The following is a 19819-nucleotide window of genomic DNA, read 5'->3' as shown; positions in this document are numbered from 1 at the left end:
GTCCCAAGAGCAACACCACGCCGGGCGGGAGGAGGGGAGCCGGAGGAGGGCTAGAACTCCTCCGAACGGTCCGAGTGAACGTCCTCATCCTCGGAGAAAGCCGGAGGGCCGTGGTCGGGAGATGGGACAGGTCCCGAGACAGGATCAGGCACAGGACAGGAAGCCGAGCGGGCAGGACGGTTAGGGACCCCTCTGGGGCGGCCCCTACGGATTGCAGGTTGATCAGGATGCCGTTGGTGGAAAGCGGTGATGAGAGTCCTATCCACAATCCGACTAGCTGGCACCCAGGTCCTTTCCTCAGGTCCATAGCCCTCCCAGTCAATGAGGTACTGGAGACCCCTACCCCTCCGTCTGGACCGAAGCAGGCGGCGGACGGTGCAAACCAGACCACCATCGACGAGCCGTGGAGGAGGAGGACAAGGCGCAGCAGGGACCAGCGGACTCTCATGGATGGCCTTAATCTTAGACACATGGAAAGTGGGGTGCACCCTCAGGGAATTAGGCAGTTGGAGCCGGACAGCAGTTGGGCTAATCACTCTTATGATAGGGAATGGGCCAATGAACCGAGGTGCCAGCTTCTGCGACTCCACCCTGAGTGGCAGGTTCTTCGATGACAACCACACCCTTTGACCAACATGGTAGGTGGGAGCAGGAATTCCTCCGACGGTTGGCCCCGGTAGTGTAGCTGGCAACGGATCTGAGGAGTGTGGCTCTAGCTTTGTTAAACACCTCTCTGAGACCATGGTAGCATTCTGGGACATTGGAGAGGTCAGGAGCGGAGTTAGTAGGTACTGGCCGAGGGGGTAGTGCGGCAGCAAGCAGGCAGGTTCGGTGGCAGTCCTCTCCCCACTCCCTGATCACCCCCGGTCACCCAGTCGAGCTGAGGGGTTGTGCCGGCGGAGCCATGGGTAACCCAGGATGAGGGGTTGGCCTGGAGAGGGGAGCAGGTGAAACTGGATAGTTTCTTGATGGTTTCCCGGACAGACCCATCGAGACCGGGGCCGTGACATGAGTGACCGATCCGAGTAAGTGTCCGTCCAGTGCCCGGGCAGGAATAGGAGGTGTCAAACGGAGGTTCTCCAGTCCCAGTTGGCGTGCCAGCTTGATGTCCATTATGTTGGCTTCGGCGCCAGAATCCACCAGAGCAGCCAGGGTGTGAGTTGAGTCAGAGAGGCGGAGGTGAACTTGCAGCAGGGGTTTGCGGTCGGAGGACTGGATGGTCATTGAACTCAACCGGACTCCCCCTATGCCCGGTGAGCTTCGGCCCTTTAAAGGGCAGGTTACCACACGATGTCCATCACCTCCACAATAGAGGCAGAGGTTTGAGGTGAAGCGTCGCTGGCGCTCTGCAGGAGTGAGAGAGGCTCGCCCAATCTCCATAGGCTCAGACTGATCAAGCTGACCTGGGTGAGTGGCAGTAGATGACAGGAGCCCAGTCGGATCTCTCCGAATGCCGGTAGTAGGTGGACCTTGGCGCCCCCTCTCACGACGACGGGTCTGTATCCCTCTGTCGATCCTGACAGTCAGTGCGATGGCTTCATCAAGAGTGGAAGGCAGTTCATGGGAGACCAACTGCGTCCTTGATATAGTCAGCCAAACTATGGAAGAACGCGTCCACCAACGATGGTGTGTTCCAAGAACTTCGTCTAGCCAGGGTTCGGAAGTCGATGGAATGGTCTGCGACTGTACGTCTGCCTTGTCGAATACTGAACAGTTCACGAGACGCCTCTGCGGTTGGTGAATCCAGGTCAAACACCTTCAGCATCTCCTCAGCAAACAGGTCGAAGGTTGCACATGCGGGGGTTTGACGTTCGAACTCTGCTGTTCCCCAGAGTCGAGCTCGGCCCGTCAGGTGAGTGATGGCATACCCAACTCTAGCCCCCTCCGTGGCGAAGGTCCTTGGCTGCAAGGAGAACTGAAGTCGGCAGCTAGTCAGGAATGGCCGGACCTGGGTTGAATCGCCGTTGAACCGCTCGGGGTTTCCAATCTTGGGTTCCGAGCAGCGGCTGCAATGACCGGGGCAGGTAACTCGGGGCAGGGCTGGTGGGCAGACTGGCTGGGGTCAGGTTGGTGAGGAGTTGAATGATCATGGCGAGTTGTTGTTGCTGCTGCTGGGACTGCTGCTGGTGCTGCTGGAACTGCTGATGCTGTTGGTGGCCGACCTGAAGCAGAGAGGAGATGACGCCGCTCATGCGGCCTAGCTCTCTCTCAGTGTGTTCCAGGCGTAGCATGGCGGTGGGTTGCTCAGGCTCTTCGGTTTCCATGTCGGGGGAAGTGTGCGCTGAGTCCATGATGGTCAGATCGTACTGTCACGATTCAGACAGACGACCAGAGGACCACAATTGCGTCACACCAGAAAGTTTATTAAACTTAAGGGAAAAGGGAAGTAGGGAGTGAATGAAGGCTCCAGGGGTAACAGGGATCCCGTCCAATACGCTGGGTCTGTGCCCCCCCCCAGTGGCAGCGATGCGTCCAATGAAGCCGGTGGTGGGTGGTCCAGAAGTCCTGGGGGGGGGGAGACACAGACACAACAGGGCGGAATGAAACCAGGCAGCAGTACAGTTCAAGGGAAATCCAAAATACGTAGTAGGAAGGCAGAAGGCTGGTCAGAGTTACCGGGATTGAAGAGTAGTCAGGAGTCGTAATGGCAGAAGCAGGTCTGGATCTCCTGAGGCAGATGAGTATCCAAAAAACAGGCAGGTCCGGGGGTCACAAAACCAGGGTGAGCCAGAAGCCGCGAGCGAACAGGTTCCGGGGTGTGAGCTTTGCAGACGATCTGACACCGGAGAGCTGAAAGACAGGGCCTAAAATACTGGGAGAGGTTAGTGGGTAATGCAGCGCAGCTGGCAGAGTAATTAGAGCCGAGCAGAGCAGGGACAGGTGGAGCTAGTTAGGCTGAGTAGAGAGAGAGAGGTGAGCAGAGTGGAAACAAATTAAGGTGGTAACCCGGTGGAGTGAGAGGGCTCATGACAGAGGTTGAGGGTAGAGGAAGGACAGGACTAAAAACAAACAAAATATGACTATTGTCAAATAGATTGTGTCCATAAAATGTTTATAGTATGTATAAGCTGGAAGTAGACATGATGCAGACAGTTACGTTACTTGTTACTGTAGCCTATACTATTTAATAAACTGTAGTATCAATCCACAATGGACTAGGACACCACAATGGACCAGGACTAGAACGTTCCATTCCCCCAGCTGAATTGGAGTTGATGACAACGCAAAGCCCGTCAATAACCTAGAGAACTTGAGACAATTGCATGCAGTATTAGACTATGGAATGTGTTGATTGGCCAGTGAGTGGCCAAGCCCTCATCACACATACAACTTGTTTGTTAATCTAAACCCAGAGCTTTCACGCCACCGCCAGCTACTGCGCTCATAATTCTGGCTGTGAAAATAGCAAAAGTATTTCTGACACACCCCTGGACCTATAGCGCTATCGCCAGTGCTTAGACTTACCATTGCGTAAGGTTTGATAAAATAGAGCCCCTTGACTGTTTTCAGATAAGGGTTTTCAGCATTTATCAGTATAACTGATCGATCACTCGTAAAATGTTCCCTGACTGTGTTTTCTGAACAATTACCATAAACATGTAAGATCTCCCTGTGGAGCTGTAAAATAGCCATCCATGCAACTAAACACTAAAACAGATCTGCCAGCAACCAAAACCTAAACCCCACAAAACAAAATATTTGTAGAGAACCATTTGTGTATACACTGAGTGTACAAAACAGTAGGAACACCTTCCTAATATTGAGTTGCAACCCATTTCCCCCCCTCAGAACAGCCTCAATTCGTCAGGGCATAGACTCTACAAGGCGTTCCATGTTGACTCCAATGCTTCCCACAGTTATGTCAAGTTGGCCAGATGTTCTTTGGGTGGTGGACCATTCTTGATACACCAGGGAAACTGTTGAGCGTGACAAACCCAGCAGTGTTGCAGTTCTTGACATACTCAAACCGGTGCGCCTGGCAACTACTACCATACCCATTCAAAGGCACTTAAATCTTCTATTTTGCCCATTCATCCTCTGAATGGCACACATACACAATCCATGTCTCAATTGTCTCAAGGCTTAAAAATCCTTCTTTAACCCAACTCATCTACACTGATTGAAGTGGATTTAACAAGTGACATCAATAAGGGATCATAGCTTCCACCTGGATTCACCTGGTCAGACTATGTCATGGAAAGAGCAGGTATTCCTAATGTTTTGTACACTCAGTGTATGTGTACAATATAAACAGGTTATAAACTGTAAAAGGATGTGAGTAATCGTGAGTGTGTTTGTGAGTGTGTGTTGTAGTGCATGCGTGTACATGCATGAGTGTGTGTGTGCATGTGTCATGCTCGTGTGTTTGAGTGTTTCACCTCGTCATCACTGTCCATCTGGGCCCTGTCTGTCTGACAGTAAAGCACAGCGTCGTGGATTGAGGAGAAGAGACACATTTTAGTGACTTTCTCACTGACGAATCCTCTTCTTTCCAGGTTCTCAATAACACCAGCTAGAGAGAGAGCGAGAGAGCGGGAGGGAGGGAGGCAGGGAGGGAAGCAGGGGGAGCGGGACAGATGTAGGGGGATAGAGGAAGGAGAAGAGTGAGAGATGTGATCAAACATTCATAATTATGGTTAATCAACATTCCTAACTACATAAACATTGGCCACTTTAGTGATTTTGCCTGTATAATCAGTCATGATAAGTAATCCCCTAATTACATAAGAGAATCAAAGTAAATATCTCAGAAAACATTATGGGAAACACACACAAACAACACTATTTTCAGCATCCACGGTATGCATTGCTTTTACAGTGCTGTATGTTCAGCATGAAGGTTTTGGTAATAGTAAATTGAAAATGTAACACTCACTCTGACATCCACACCTCTACACCGATATCACCATAGTCCCTTTGGATCTGAAACAGCACCAGAGAGAGGTCAAAGGTCGGGGTCAGAGCGAGAGAGACTGCTCCATAATTTTTTTGCTTGAATTCTGTGTCTCGTTTTGAGAACATTGCATTTTTGCAGTCATAGCAGTAAATCATTATTGAATTGAATTGAGAGAGAGAGAGAAAGAGAGAAAAGAGAGAGAAAGAAAGAAAGAGGTAATCTTACTCAACCTGTTCTGCCTGTTTACCTCTTTCTTTCTCCCTCTCTCTCTTTTCTCTCTTTCTCTCTCTCAATTGAATTCAATAATAATTTCCTGCTATGACTACAGGCAGACAGACGACTCACATTGCATATCGTCATGACGCCCACGGTATCTAGGACATTTACTGGACTTAGGTCCAGGATGATGGCACGAGGAAGTGTAGAGATGGGTTTACTCCCTTCCTCCACTGTGGCCAAAATCCTTCTCCACATCCTTCTCTGAACTGTCTGGCTCCCCCTCCTGGACAGGACAACACATGGATGGATCATTCATAAGACACCCACTCATCACATTAACTGCATATTAATCCAATACTATCCTAACCTTAGACCCTATTGGTAGATTACATTGGAGCTATACAAACAGACTGGTATTCTCCCTATCTTCTCAGTGTCACTCCTCCTCACCAGTTCCTGTGCGTTCTTCTTTTTTCTTTCTTGGCTTTCCTGGCATCTTTCTTTTTCTTCCTCAATCTCTTGGCCTCCGCTTTCTTCTTTTGGGAGATGAGCTTAGTGACGTCAATCCCACTCTGCAGACACAATAGCAAGGAAGTGAGACATTTTGTCATATTTTTCCATTCCTGCCATGGAACATGACAGCATAATGGGGGGTGTAGAGAGGAGAGAGGAATTGATGACATCTTAACAATGTCTCTCAACCTCTCGATACACACACAGCAGAATGTAAGCAAAATGGGTCAGGCATTTCACCAGTTTGTCAAAGTATGCTTGTGTAGGGCATATTAATTCCTTGTGTAGTGCATAGTAATTGCAGTGTTGTTCTGATTGCTTGGCTTGTATTGAGTAGTGTCATCGTTGTGTGACCTTTATCCTGTGACCTCACCTTGTCTGAGGGTATCAGAGGAGCGGAAGATCACTACCCCAGGGACCTCCTTCACCTGAGAGAGAATGGTACTTTACAGCAATGCTCTTGTTATAATAGACTTGTTAAAGCAGACTGGTCTCATAGACTGTACGTAACATAGTAAGCTTAAATCCGGGATACTCAAACTAGCATGATATGTTACGTTTGGTATGGTTACATAAGATAGAAGGTTACTTAAAGCAAAAACGAAAGGAGGGTGGTTCGTCGGGGTGGATGGGTGGCCGTATAACGCAAACGTCTAGCAACCCCAAGGTGTTTGAATCTCATTGTGGACAATTTTAGCATTTCAGCTAATTAGCAACTTTGCAACTACTTAGCATGTTAGCTAACCCTTCCTCTAACCCTAACCCTAACCTTAACCCTTTTAGCTAATCCTAACCTTAATCCTTTAACCTAACTCCTAACCCCAACCTTAACCGTAAATGTAACCCCTAACCCCTAGCCTACCTATCATTAGCCAGCTATCTAATGTTAGCGTTAGCCACCTTGCCACCTAGCTAACGTTAACCACAACAAATCGGAATTTGTAACATATCACACGTTTTGCAAATTTGTGACATGTTGTGCGAAATTCAATTCGTAACATATCATAGGAAATGGATGATGGACATCCACAAATGAATACATACCATATGAAACGTAACATAACATATCATACTAAATGGAGTGTCTCAGATTTACGTACAGAATAATACGAAATGATGATACACATCATTACACAGAGTTGCAATTTTCCCCACTAATGGTAGGATTGGTGGAGGGGAAGCTGATCCTAGATATGTACCTAGGGGATACTTCACCCCGGAGCCTAGTTAAATTACACCTCACAACTGATATACTGTAGAACATGTAAGTGAAACATCTTCATAGACATAGCCCTGGTACCTACAAGTTAAAGATTCCCCATTGATTGAGTGGCGGTATGATTAGAGAGTAACTGAATATGTACTGTATATTTATATATATTGTTGCCATGGACGCATACCTGATTATAGTCCTCCACTGGTCTGTAGATGTCAGTCTCAGGGACCTGCCTTAGAAGGGAGTACTTTGGCCTGAAACTGACAAATAGACAAACTGACAAATAGATTTAACATACAATTTAGTACACAATTTAGCACAGTAAGTGGAGCAGATGAGATGTTGAGCCCCTTTAAATCTGTTAAAATGACTATAAAGAGTGAATGGTTTAATGATGTGTGGGAGGGATACATTAAAATGAGCAGTGTTGGAGGTTCCTGGTTAGGTGGAGTCTGTCTGTGATAGAGTGGAGTTAATGTGGGGTGTGGTTTATAGTGGTTGGGAATACGTGTGTCTGTGTGTGTCTGCATGTGTCCTTGTCTGTATCTGCGTGCGGACGTGCGTGCATGTGTGTGAGTGATTGTGTGCTCACAGCTGGGTCCTGTAGATGACCGTGAGCATGGAGAAGGCAATGGAGGCTGCCACGCATAGGACAGGGTTGAAGAGCACGGTCAGGATCAGAGTGGCCACCCACAGCAGCTAGAGCGAGAGGGAGGAGGACAGACAGGAAAACAAACACCTCACCACACGCTCTCACTTTACCCCTGAGACTTTTGTTTCTACTATGAACTCTTAGAAAAAAGGGTTCCAAAAGGGTTCTTCGGCTGACCTCATAGGAGAACCTATTTTGGTTCCAGGTAGAACCCTTTTTGGTTCCAGGTAGAACCCTTTTGGAACCCTCTGCGGAAAGGGTTCTACATGGAACCCAAAAGGGTTCTAACTTGAACCAAGAAGGGTTCTTCAAAGGATTCTCATATGGGGACAGCCGAAGAACAATTTTAGGTTCTAGAAAGCACTTTTTTCATATTATCTCTGTGAGGGAAAAACCAATAAACTAACTTGAAATCAAATCTAAGACCCCTCTCTTCTCTTTCTCCACTCCTCATTCATCTCGCCCCTATCTCTGTTGACCCCTCCTCCCCCTGACTCTTTCTCTCTCGTTCTCTCTCTCTCACACCATATCCATGAACTGCTTCATCATGCCATGCAGGTTCACATAAATGATGGCTGCCAACACTGCCTGTTGGACAGAAAGATAGCCACCAATCACAATCACACACAGAACCACCTCAGTGGCTAACAGGAAGAGTGTATAAACCAACAGTCAATAGAATGGTACCTTTGGCAGTTCTTCAAAGAGAGCCCCAATCCACAGCACAATGACTAGAATCACCATGGCTGAAAGAGCACTAGCCACCTGGGAGAAGAGAGAAAGAAAGAAAGAAAGAAAGATTTGATTTGATATATTAGGATCCCCATTAGCCGACGCCAAATGCACATAACAAGTAGGTCACATGGGGGAGAGGTGTTGTGTCGTGAGGTGTTGCTTTATTTGTTTTTTGAAACCAGGTTTGCTGTTCACTTGCGCTATATAAGATGGAAGGGAGTTCCATGCAATCATGGCTCTGTATAATACTGTATGTTTCCTTGAATTTGTTCTGGACCTGGGGGATGTGAAAAGACCCCTGGTGGCATGTCTGGTGGGGTAAGTGTGTGTGTCAGTGCTGTGTGTAAGTTGACTATGCAAACAATTTAGGAATTTCCAACACATTAATGTTTCTTATAAAAACAAGAAGTGACACAGTCAATTTTTCCTCAATTCTTAGCCAAGAGAAACTAGCATGAATAGTATTAATATTAGCCCTCTGATTACAATGAAGAGCAAGACGTGTGTCACGCCTACACCCGCTCTCCCGCTCCGGCGCTCGACGACGCCGGTCTACTAACCACCGGTCTTGGCAACCCACATTACGCACACCTGGCAACCATCATTACGCACACCTGCTCCCCATCGTTATGCACACCTGGACTTCATCAGTACCTTGATTACTTCCCCTTTATTTAGCCCTCAGTAGCCTCAGTCTTCAGGCAGTATTGGTTTTGTTTTTCATGCCCAGTACGCTGCTCTTGTTTTGTATATCTTCATGGTCTTCGTTATTAAACTCACCAACTGCACTTGCTTCCTGGCTCCCTGCGTCTACGCTACAATGTGTGGCTCTGTTCTGGGCCAGCTGTAGCTTAACTAGGTATTTCTTTGCAGCACCATATGACTGGACAATAATCAAGATAAGATAAAACTAGAGCCTGCCGGACTTGCCTTGTGGAGTGTGGTGTCAACAAAGCAGAGCATCTCTTTATTATGGACAGACCTCTCTCCATCTTTACAACCTTTCAATCTATATGTTTTGACCATGACAGTTTGCAAACTAAGGTAAGTAATTTAGTCTCCTCAACTTGTTCAACAGCCACACCATTCATTACCAGATTCAGCTGAGGTCTAGACCTTAGGGAATGATTTGTACCAAATACAATGCTCTTAGTTTTAGAGATGTTTAGGACCAGTTTATTACTGGCCACCCATTCCAAAACAGACTGCAAATCTTTGTTAAGGGTTTCAGTGACTTCATTAGCTGTGGTTGCTGATGTGTATATGGTTGAATCATCAGCATACATGTACACACATGCTCTGTTTAATGCCAGTGGCAGGTCTTTGGTAAAAAAGAAAAAGAGTAGAGGGCCTAGAGAGCTGCCCTGCGGTACACCATACTTTACATGTTTGACATAAGAGAAGCTTCCATTAAAGAAAACCCTCTGAGTTCTATTAGATATCTCTGAATCCACGATATGGCAGAGGTTGAAAAGCCATAACACATACGTTTTCTCAACAACAGGTTATAGTCAATTATATCAAAGGCTGCACTGAAATCTAACAGTACAGCTGTTCTTATTATCAATTTATTTCAACCAATCATTAATCATTTGTGTCAGTGCCGTACATGTTGAGTGCCCTTCTCTATAAGCATGCTGAAAATCTGTTGTTAATTTGTTTACAGAGAAATAGCATTGTATTTGGTCAAACACAATTCTTTCCAACTGTTTTCTAAGAGCTGGCAGCAAGCTGATAGGTCTGCTGTTAGAACCAGTAAAGGCCGCTTTACCACTCTTGGGTTGTGGAATTACTTTGGCTTCCCTCCAGGCCTGAGGACAAATACTTTCCTCTAGGCTCAGATTAAAGATATGACAGATAGAAGTGGCTATAGAGTCAGCTACCAACCTCAGTAGCTTTCCATCTACATTGTCAATGCCAGGAGGTTTGTCATTATTGATCGATAACAATAATTTTTCCACCTCTCCCACACCAACTTTACAAAATTCAAACTTACAATGCTTTTCTTTCATTATCTGTTTTTTTTATGCATGAGTACGATGGCTCACTGTGCATTGTTGGCATTTCCACTTTGCCAATGAAGTAATCATTCAAATAATTGCCAACATCAAAGGGTTTTGTGATGAATAAGCCATCTGATTCGATGAAAGATGGAGTTGAATTTGTCTTTCTGCCCATAATTTCATTTAAAGTACTCCAAAGTGTTTTATCACCATTCTTTATATCATTGATCTTGGCTTCATAATACAGATTCTTCTTCTTTTTGTTGAGTTTAGTCACATAACTTCTCCATTTGCAGTAAGTCACTATATCGTGATCACTGCATCCAATGGGAACGGATACAGCTTTAGAACAAAGTTCTACAGTATTAGTAAAAATGTGATTAATACATGTGGATGATCTTGTTCCTGTAGTGTTTGTAAACACCCTGGTAGGTTGATTAATAACCTGAACCAGATTACAGGCACTGGTTACAGTGAGATACTTTCTCTTGAGCCGACAGCATGATGAAAACCAGTCAATATCGAGGTCCCCAAGAAAGTAGACCTCCCTGTTTAAATCACATACACTATCAAGCATTTCACACATATTATTTAGATACTGACTGTTAGCACTTGGTGGTCTATAGCAACACCCCAAAATAAAAGGCTTTAGATGTGACAGGTGAACCTGCAACCACAACACTTCAATAACACTTGACATAAGATCTTCTCTAAGCATTACAAGGATATGGCTCTGAATATATATAGCAACACCTCCCCCATAAGCATTTCTGTCTCTTCTATAGATGTTATATCCTTGTATTGCTATTGCTGTATCGTCAAATGAATTATATAAGTAAGTCTCAGAAATGGCTAATATATTAACGTTATCTGATGTTAGCAAGTTATTGATTTCATTAACGTTATTTCTAAGGCTACATATATTAATATGGGCTATTTTCAGCCTTTTCCTGGGTAGCTTATCAGAGATAGACATAATATGGAAAAGAGCAAACAGAGCAAGATAAAAAATATATACATTCAGCAGTCCATTAATCAGTTGGTGTAAGTGTGTGTGCTGCGGGGTTGAAGCTACAAGCCCATAGGCTTGGCTCTCTCATCCCTTCCAGGCATTTGGGAGGGAGGGTGGACAATGAGCCTGTCATAGTGGATGTAAGCAATGTCCCTGTACGCTTTGGCAGCTTCCATGGTTGGGATAAGTTATTTCCTCTTCAGGAGCACAGCTTCAGGATAGTCCTCGTTGAGGAAGATGTACATTCTTCTCAAGTTCTTGGCTCTTTCCAGAACAGCTACCTTGTCCTTAAACCTCAGGAACTTGACCACTATCGACCTGGGCCTGTCACCTGGGCCGGTGGTGGGTTTTCCAGTCCTGTGGGCGCGCTCCACCTCAGTCTTCCTGTAGTCTATCTTCAGTTTCTCCCACATAATTTCCCTCACTTTGTTCTGTCTCGTCCAGGTCTCATGTGGAGATTCTGCAATTGGATCATTGAGCATTAAAACAGACTTCAACCCTCTTGTACTTGCATAGTAATAATGAGCCCTGGCAGTTGAAATGAAGTGCTAGACAACAAATTATTTGTGTTGTAATGAATGACACATGGGTGGGTTTTAATGAATGCTTTGAGGGATTTTTTAATGAACCCACTTATCAGTGCAACAGAATAATGTATGACTACTGTCATAATGAGAGGTGTCTGTACCTGTGTCTTTCCCCCAGTGCTTTCCTGAACCATGGTACGAGATATCGAGCAACTGATTGCAAAGCACTGGAAAACCCCTTTCAGATGGAGTTGCTGAGACCCAGGGCTATCCGTTCCTAAACCAGGAAGAGACCACTTTCTTTAGTAAATAGGGAAGTGAATAGCACATGCAGTCATTCACAAGCAGTGCATGCCACACATTACAACATCTATACCCAGAGAGATATCCAATCACACCGTTTTTGACAGTGTTTCTCACCTGGTTGCTGTCAACTTTGTAGCCATGTTTTAGGGCAAAGATTTGTCCGAGAGAGATGGCAATGCCGTAGCCAACCACAGACAGAACGAAGGCATCATTTATAACCTGACCAAACAGAGAGGCTGTAGGCAGGACATGGGGCTGTAGACTGGGGAAGAGAAACAAGCGTAGATATCTTTGTGTGATCATGATGTTGTGTATTGTACTTTGGTGGTTGTGTAGCTAAGTATACTGTCATCTGTGTGAGTGGTTGTGTAGTTAGACTATGTGACTGAGTATCTGGGATGTGGGCTGTTATGGCTGTGATACTTTGTGGTTATGCATGTACAGTATGTGGTAGTGTATCTATGTGGTTGTGTACAGTATCTATGTGGTTGTCTATGTATGTGGTTGTATATCTATGTGGTTGTGTATCTATGTGGTTGTGTATCTATGTGGTTGTGTATCTATGTGGTTGTGTATCTCTATGTGTGTGCAGTATAATACTCCTCTCCTCACCCAGAGAGGATCTCTCCCACCACTTCCACTCCATGCTCCCCCTCAAGGTTGACCTGCCAGGAGATCACCGTGGCGATGATGACCTGTCGACAGACAGACAGAGAGATGACGTCAATGACTGAACCCACATTAGAAATTGACAAAATAATGTTGGGGCTGTTTTAATGTGGTCAAAATACAGTTGTTATTTTTTTTACAAAAAAAGGGTTACTCCTACTCCACTTCGTCATCCATTGTTTGTGAACACACCAATTTTTTCTCCCTGCCATTCATTTGGTCAAATGTTCAGGGTGGGAACTACAGTCATCTATTGTCCTCTGTTGGGTGTAGGAGGAGTGGGATTGTGACTCACCGCCAGCAGCTCTGCAGGGATGGGTACTTGCAGTTTTTTCCCCCCAGGTAGGTGTTGAGCTCCTTGACGATGATGAGGCCAATGATGGACACCAGGCTCACCCTCAGGGTGCCTATGTTGGTTTCTGGGTTCTCCTATGGGGACAGCTGAAGAACCCTTTTGGAACCCTTTTTTCTAAGAGCATAGGCAGAACATTAAATCAAACAAATCAAATTTTATTGGTCACATACACATACTTAACAGATGTTATTGCAGGTGTAGCGAAATGCTTGTGTTTCTAGCTCCAACAGTGCAGTAATATCTAACAATTAACAACAATACACACAATACACACAAATCTAAAAGTAAAAGAATGGAATTAAGAAATATATTAATATTAGTACAATCAATGTCGGAGTGGCATAGACTAAAATACAGTAGAATAGAATAGAATACAGCATATACATATGAGATGAGTAAAGCAAAATTATGTAAACATGATTAAAGTGGCCAGTGATTCCATGTCTATGTATGTAGGGCAGCAGCCTCTAAGGTGCAGGGTTATGTAACCGGGTGGAAGCCGCCTAGTGATGGTTATTTAACAGTCTGATGGCCTTGAGATTGTCACAACCTGATCTGTTTCACCTGTCTTGTGCTTGTCTCCACCCCCAAAAAGGTGTATCCCATTTGTTCCCATTATCCCCTGTGTATTTATACCTGTGTTTTATGTCTGCCTGTTGCCAGTTTGTCTTGTCTCGTCAAGCCTACCAGAGTGTTGTTCCATACTCCTGTTTTTTCCTAGTCCCTGTTTTTCTAGTCCTCCCGGTTCCGACCTTTTCTGCCTGCCCTGACACAGAGCACGCCTGCCTGACCATTCAGCCTGCCCTGACCTCAAGCCTGCCTGCCGCCCTGTACCTTTCGGACTCTGTCTGTCCTCGACCTGCCTCTTGCCTGCCCCTTGTATTTTAATAAATATCAGTGACTCAAACCATCTGCCTCCTGTGTCTGCATCTGGGTCTCATCCTGCGTCATTATATTCTCCACTGCGGTCCCGTCGATGTGGATAGGGCCGTGCTCTCTCTGCTGTTTCCTGAAGTTCACAATCAGCTCCTTTGTTTTATTGACGTTGAGTGAGAGGTTATTTTCCTGGCACCACCAGTGTTCTGTTCAATGGATGACTAAATAAGGCATGTGTAGTGGTCTCTGTGTGTGCTATAAAACATAGTTTATACTCTCTACATAGCACCGTCCTTACCCACAGAGATGCGTTAGAACGTCCCAAAGATGAAGTTAATGAGGATGAGATAAAAAGAGGAGTAAAGATGGTTATTATATGGTTATTAAAGATGGTTATTATATGGTTATTAAAGATGGTTATTATATGGTTATTAAAGATGATTATTATATGGTTTTAAAGATGGTTATTATATGGTTATTAAAGATGGCAACAGAGCTATAATATAAGACACATAAAAGCATGTTTAAAATATAGGTTTTATTTAGTCAGGCAATCAGACCTTGTGGTAGGTGCATGATGCCCACACTGATGCCTGAGATCGGGTCTCTGATGGCGTTGTCTCTGAGGGAGGTAGCCAGGAGAGGACAGGAACAGATGACAACATACAGCTCTTCAGCCTGGGACCAGAACACCTGGGAGAGGACACACACACACAGACTGAGACTCAGACAAGCTCAAACTACAGTGCCTTCAGAAAGTCTTCACACCCCTTGACTTTTTGCACATTTTGATTTGTTACAGCCAGAATTTAAAATGGATTAAAGTGCTATTTTGTGTCACAGGCCTACACACAATACTCCATAATGTCAAAGTGTAATTATTTTTGTAGAACATTTGTAGAAAACACATTATTTAAAAATGAAAAGCTGAAACATCTTCAGTCAATAAGTGTTCAACCCATTTGTTATGGCAACCCTAAATAAGTTCAGGAGTAAAACGTGCTTAACAAGCAGTGGCGACACGTCATTCAGGACAGGTGGGGCAGAGCCCCACTTGTTTTCAGCCCCAACTGTTGTGCCTGTTTTGCATGTTATTTTGGCATTAATACATGTCACATATCAGTTTGCAAACAATGTAAGAGTTAATAAAGCTGCATACAAACATGGTCTCTTTTTTGCTTTCTTGAGTAAGGTATCTCCAAAATGCAGGTGTTTCAGCCTAGCTCAGTGCTTTCTGTGGTGGAGGAGCAGCCAGCGGAAAATACAGAGCGTAGGGGTTGGTAATCTTCTCTAGTTGCGCCGTGATTGGCTCAGTGTTCTGGGACACTACGTCACTGCAAAATCTACAGGGAGAGCTAGAAAGTTCAAGCCCCCTAGGGTGCTGCTATAGAGTTACATTAGAAGTGCCCGTCCAAATCTTAGCTAGCAAGCTACACAAGCAGTCATCATCATGAATCACATCGACAATCTACTGGCAAATCCTTTTCAATCCTTGTCATATGAAGAGAAATTATAGATAAAACGTATCGGTGCTCATTGGCCATTGGACATAAACATTACACAACAAGTTAGAAATCGCAAATTCAACAATGAGTGGTTTGGAAGGAATACATTGCAAAGTAATCACTATTTTGCTTCCCCTGTGTCAGAACGGGCGTAGGTGTGGTGTGGGAATCAAATGCAGGATGCAGATGCAAGTCCAAAATTACTTTAATAAAGCCACAGAATGAACGGCTACAAACAGAGCCGGAGGCACAAGGAAAATAACGCACTCAGCGTAAAAATACAACACACGCACAACAGTGCGGACTCTCTATCATGAATAGAGCACAAACTGACATGGAAACACCTGCTGACAATGAACAACTACACACAACCACAAGACAGAAACAACGAGAACTTAAAGGACACATAATCAATACAAAATGAGAAACAGGTGTACCAAAACAGACCAAACCAAACGAACACAGAAACAACGAACGGTGGCAGCTAGTACTCCGGGGACGACGACCGCCGAAGCCTGCCCGAACAAGGAGAAGGAGCAGCCTCGGCAGAAACTGTGACACCCTGCTATTCGGTTGAGAGGGTGTGTGGTCCAAGTCTGGGTTTAAGGGTCTCTTTTGCAAGCTTAAAAGGATAAACATTCACACGCAACACCATGGGCCAGAAAAGGTTGAATACATTGGCCATGCTATCAATGCAGCATGACTTCTGAAGCATTCAAAACAACTGGAAACTCGGAACTGGGAAATCTCAGACTTCAGTGAGTTCAAGACAACCGGGAACTCTGAAAAAAAACTAGCTCCGACTGGGAAAATACGTTTTGAACGGTCATCTAACTCAGAATTCCAAGTCGGAAACTCTGGCCTCTTTCTAGAGCTCTGACCTGAAGATCACTAACGTCATGATTAGACCTTGTTTTTTTCCAAGTTCCCAGTTGTCTTTAATGCACCATAAATCCAGAGAATGACAGACTTTGATGACAAAGTTTCATGACAAAATTTGCCCACAAGAAGGCTGCCTTCCTGTTCAAGTGAGCACAGCACAACGGGAGTGCAAAAATGTATTGTATGTAACCACATTTTTTACTCTGTTCCATTTATTCCATTCCAGCCATTACAATGAGCCCATCCTCCTATAGCTCCACCCACCAGCCTCCATTGCACTGAGTACCACTCTTCATATTTTCACACATGGTGGTGTCTGCATCATGTTATGGGTATACTCATCATCGGCAAGGACTAGGGAGATTTTTAGGATAAAAATAAACGTAATAGAGCTAAGCACAAGCAAAATCCTAGAGGAAAACCTGTTTCAGTCTGCTTTCCAATAGACACTGGGAGACAAATTCACCTTTCAGCAGGACAATAACTTAAAACACAAGGCAAAATGTACACTGGAGTTGCTTACCAAGACGACATTGAATGTTTCTGAGAGGCTTAGTTACAGTTTTAACTTAAATCGGCTTGGAAATCTATGGCAAGACTTGAAAATGGCTGTCTGGCAATGATCAACAACCAACTTGACAAAGCTTGAAGAATATTAAAAAGAATTATGTGCAAATATTGTACAATCCAGGTGTGCAAAGCTCTTAGAGACTTACCCAGAAAGACTGACAGCTGTAATCGCTGCCACTGACAGCTGTAATCGCTGCCAAAGGTGATTCTATCATGTATTGACTCAGGGTGTTGAATACTTATGTAATCAAGATATATTAGTGTTTTGTTTTTCATATATATTTTTTTTTTACAAATGTTAGAATTTTTCTTCCACTTTGACATTACAGAGTATTTTGTGTAGCTCGTTGACAAAAAAATGACAATTAAATCCATTTTAATCCCACCTTGTAACACAACACAATGTGGAAAAAGACAAGGGGTGTGAATACTTTCTGAAGGCACTGTATCCAGGCCAGTGGTGGAAGAGGGTACAGGGATTTGCTTCCTCAAATGTTCTACTGCTTGAGTACCAGCACCAGTTCCAGTTCTAAAATTCGAACCCTGGTATGATAACAGAGTCGTTCTTGAATTGCGATGGCATTTGCGTCCCTTGCCTTTGCAACCATTAAAAACACTTTCAAATGACAAATAGTTACACATCAATCATGTTTTTGTTTATATTGAACTGTTTATCAATGATAAAACATAATGAAAATCCTTTATACTGCAAAACAGTATATTAATGTAAGCTTATCTCAATATGTATAGTTGTAGTGACATTCTTTGGGGATTTAGAGATATCTATTTTGAATGCTAGAAAGTGAACAAAGGTAAATTATATATTGTAAAGATAAATAAAACAAAGAAGGCTAATTAAAATACCTATATTTTTTACTAGTATAATGTCTGTCCTTCAGTTTCATGTCATTGGTGTTAACGCCTTGAAAATCACTCATTACAAAGATATACAAGGACTTTGAGCATTCCCTCCAGAGGCAAACTGTTATCGGGGGAGGGGTCTATATTAAAGAAAATGATTCGCTAATATTCTTCAAGCTTTGTCAAATTATTAATGATATCACTTTAGTAAATTATTTTTAAAGGGTTATTGACCTGCATCTGTGGCCTCCATTTAAGAAAATCCTCAATAACCAAAAATGTCTCATTGGTGCATTGGTGTTACTACTCCTACTGGTGGCACCATAATGTTATCATAATGGTTTTAAAAAAGTAATTAAGCTGCCATATTAGTTGATTTAGAATGGGAAGATGTACCCAAATACATCTTTTTTTTAACAAATGAGAAAACTGTAATGCCCAAATGCCACCGCAATTCAAGAACGACCTGACAGTAAATTGAGTACTTTATTTTTCATTTATCTTTAAAGAGTGACTGCCTTTAAAAAGCAACAATTCCCTTCGAAAATGGCCTATGTGGCATCGATATATGTCAGAAACAGCTGTGGTGATTGCTCTCTATCCAATAGCATAGGCAATGAGACAGACCTGCCCAGCAGCTCTGACTTTGTTTACATAAGACAACAAGTCACGTATCTTTTTACTTGAGAAATACTGCACCAAACACCTTAGTTAGATGTAAAAATTAAAACATCCTCGGTAAAAACGTCAACATTTTTCATTCTGGGGATTTTGAGGAAGTGAAATAGGCTTCCAGTGTCTCATGGGGGGACAAATATCATTAACCAAACGCAGAATCGGTTAGGAAACACACCTCCAAGACTGAAATCTCGTTTTTTCAAATGAGCAACAGAAAAACACATGTGCCAATCGGCATGTTCAGTAGCTCTTTAAGCACTGAAACAGGCACACAAGACATACTGAGTCATAGGGAGAACTAAGACGCACATTCAGCAACTCTTACACATACTGTACTAAAACAACACAAGGATACACTGAGTCTTTCCAGGAATTACAAATGGTATTAGTAGTGAGTCATGTCTGAGACACAGCATTCTAGAGAGGTCAACAATTAACGCTATTTCGTCACAGTTTCATTTCATTTAGATTATTTTCAGTTGTATTCAAGGTGAACGTTACCTTACCTCATTGACTCTTGAGTTTTTCAGTGAGAGGGACTTTAACATCTGATTTCTCTGCAAATTTGTCCACTTTTCCTTAATCCAGCACCTCTCTGTACATGCGGTAGCCCACACGCCTTCTCTCCTCCATGGGTTGACCCACTAGAGTCCCATCTGTGTAGAGGTCACCTCTGATACTTCCTTCAAACTTGTCTGATATCAACTCTCTCCCTGTGCTCCGATGTGTTGTGATCTTATGACTTAAATGTCTTATGTCTCAATAGAAACTGGCTTCAGGTTGATTCTCAATGATCAGCAATAATATCCCACTTGATGTAGCTTCAACTTCTGAAAAGATGTTCCTCTCCTTCAAGGTCAATCTACTGCAGGTCTGTACATCAGTGTTCAGGTTGTCCAAATATGGTAATCCAAATACTTTATGAATCTGTGTCCAAAGTGTCTGAGCCTTTGTATGACTTTGTTTGAGTTAAGAGGGGTCATTCTTCCGTTATTAATCCAGTTGAGACCCTCTGTTCCTAGAAAGTCCTCTGGTTTCCTCTTTAACCTCCTCTGTCACTGAGTATTCCCTCTTGTCCAAGTATCTTATGACAGCGGACTTTGAATGAAGACAAAACACAGATATACTCTTGCAGGTGGGGAGGAGGACAGCAAAGTCCCAGTCAATCACTTCATCCCATTCGAGATGGACAGACAGGTGTGCTGTTGACGCTACAAGTCAGTGAGACAGTAGGTCTTTAGAAAGAGGTGTCAGGAGTCTTATCTGGGCCTGATTAGAGAGAGGACATAATTCAGTCAAGTCAGGGATATTACCCTTGTTTTTGCTTACCCTGTGTGGATGGT

The 19819-nt window shown here is 43.9% G+C and overlaps 1 protein-coding gene across 1 annotated transcript; it reads right to left on the bottom strand.

Annotated features, from left to right (window-relative positions):
* Window positions 1-4872: 4872 nt before the first annotated feature.
* On the bottom strand, window positions 4873-19109 carry slc26a6 (solute carrier family 26 member 6). Its single transcript, XM_045206917.1, is given in 16 exon segments — window positions 4873-4923; window positions 5243-5399; window positions 5567-5688; window positions 5998-6057; window positions 7030-7099; window positions 7438-7544; window positions 7993-8085; window positions 8185-8262; window positions 11936-12016; window positions 12019-12051; window positions 12195-12342; window positions 12693-12775; window positions 13045-13086; window positions 13089-13178; window positions 14566-14673; window positions 19068-19109. Coding segments are annotated over 16 exon segments (1365 nt in total).
* Between the last annotated feature and the right edge of the window lie 710 nt (window positions 19110-19819).

This window comes from Coregonus clupeaformis, chromosome 24 (assembly GCF_020615455.1).
Source record: "Coregonus clupeaformis isolate EN_2021a chromosome 24, ASM2061545v1, whole genome shotgun sequence".
Lineage (NCBI taxonomy): Eukaryota > Metazoa > Chordata > Actinopteri > Salmoniformes > Salmonidae > Coregonus > Coregonus clupeaformis.
This window is presented reverse-complemented; position numbering and strand designations above follow the sequence as displayed.